The sequence below is a fragment of the Eimeria mitis genome, genomic scaffold (assembly GCF_000499745.2).
Source record: "Eimeria mitis Houghton genomic scaffold, Emh_scaff2344, whole genome shotgun sequence".
NCBI lineage: Eukaryota > Apicomplexa > Conoidasida > Eucoccidiorida > Eimeriidae > Eimeria > Eimeria mitis.
This window is the reverse complement of record NW_013570679.1, coordinates 3866-4360: the sequence shown is the minus strand read 5'-3', so window position 1 is coordinate 4360 and position 495 is coordinate 3866. Positions and strand designations below refer to the sequence as shown.

General features: G+C 55.4%; 1 protein-coding gene across 1 annotated transcript in view; it reads left to right on the top strand.

The window, feature by feature from the left end:
- Positions 1-437, top strand: part of EMH_0052320 (uncharacterized protein) — a gene marked incomplete at both ends in the record, with an annotated part of 4301 nt that extends 3864 nt beyond the window's left edge. Inside the window, one exon of the mRNA XM_013496864.1 lies at positions 88-437. Within this exon, the coding sequence (XP_013352318.1) occupies positions 88-437 (350 nt within the window). The remainder of the gene's footprint in view (positions 1-87) is intronic.
- Between the last annotated feature and the right edge of the window lie 58 nt (positions 438-495).

Below are 495 nucleotides of genomic sequence, written 5' to 3'. Positions count from 1 at the left end.
TTTGTTTTTCTTTTGTCTCCTTCCTCTTTGTCTCTTTCTTAGCCAGAGAACAGGGTATGTTGCTGCTGCGCTGCTGCTGCGCTGCAGACAGAGCAGCAGCAGCAGCAAACGCAGCACGCAATATACAGCTACGAGCAGCAGCAGCAGCAGCAGCAGCAGCAGTGATGTCGTCGCAGCAGATAAACTTAATGCTAGAAGTAGCAGCAGCAACAACAGCAGCGGCAGCAGCAGCAACAGCAGCACCAGAAGCAACAGCGGCAGAAGCAATCGCGGCCGCAGCAACTGCAGCAACTGCAACAGCAGCAGCAGCAGCAGCAGCAGGGGCAGCAGCAGCATCAACAGCGCTCTACATGAATCCAACCAGCAGCAGCAACAGCAGCAGCAGCAGCAGCAGCAACACAACGAGAGATGCAGCGGATGCTTCTCTTGCTGCTTGAGCTGCATGCAGTGTTTGGGTGTATGCGCAGCTCTGCAGGTAGGAGACAGAAAAGGCGG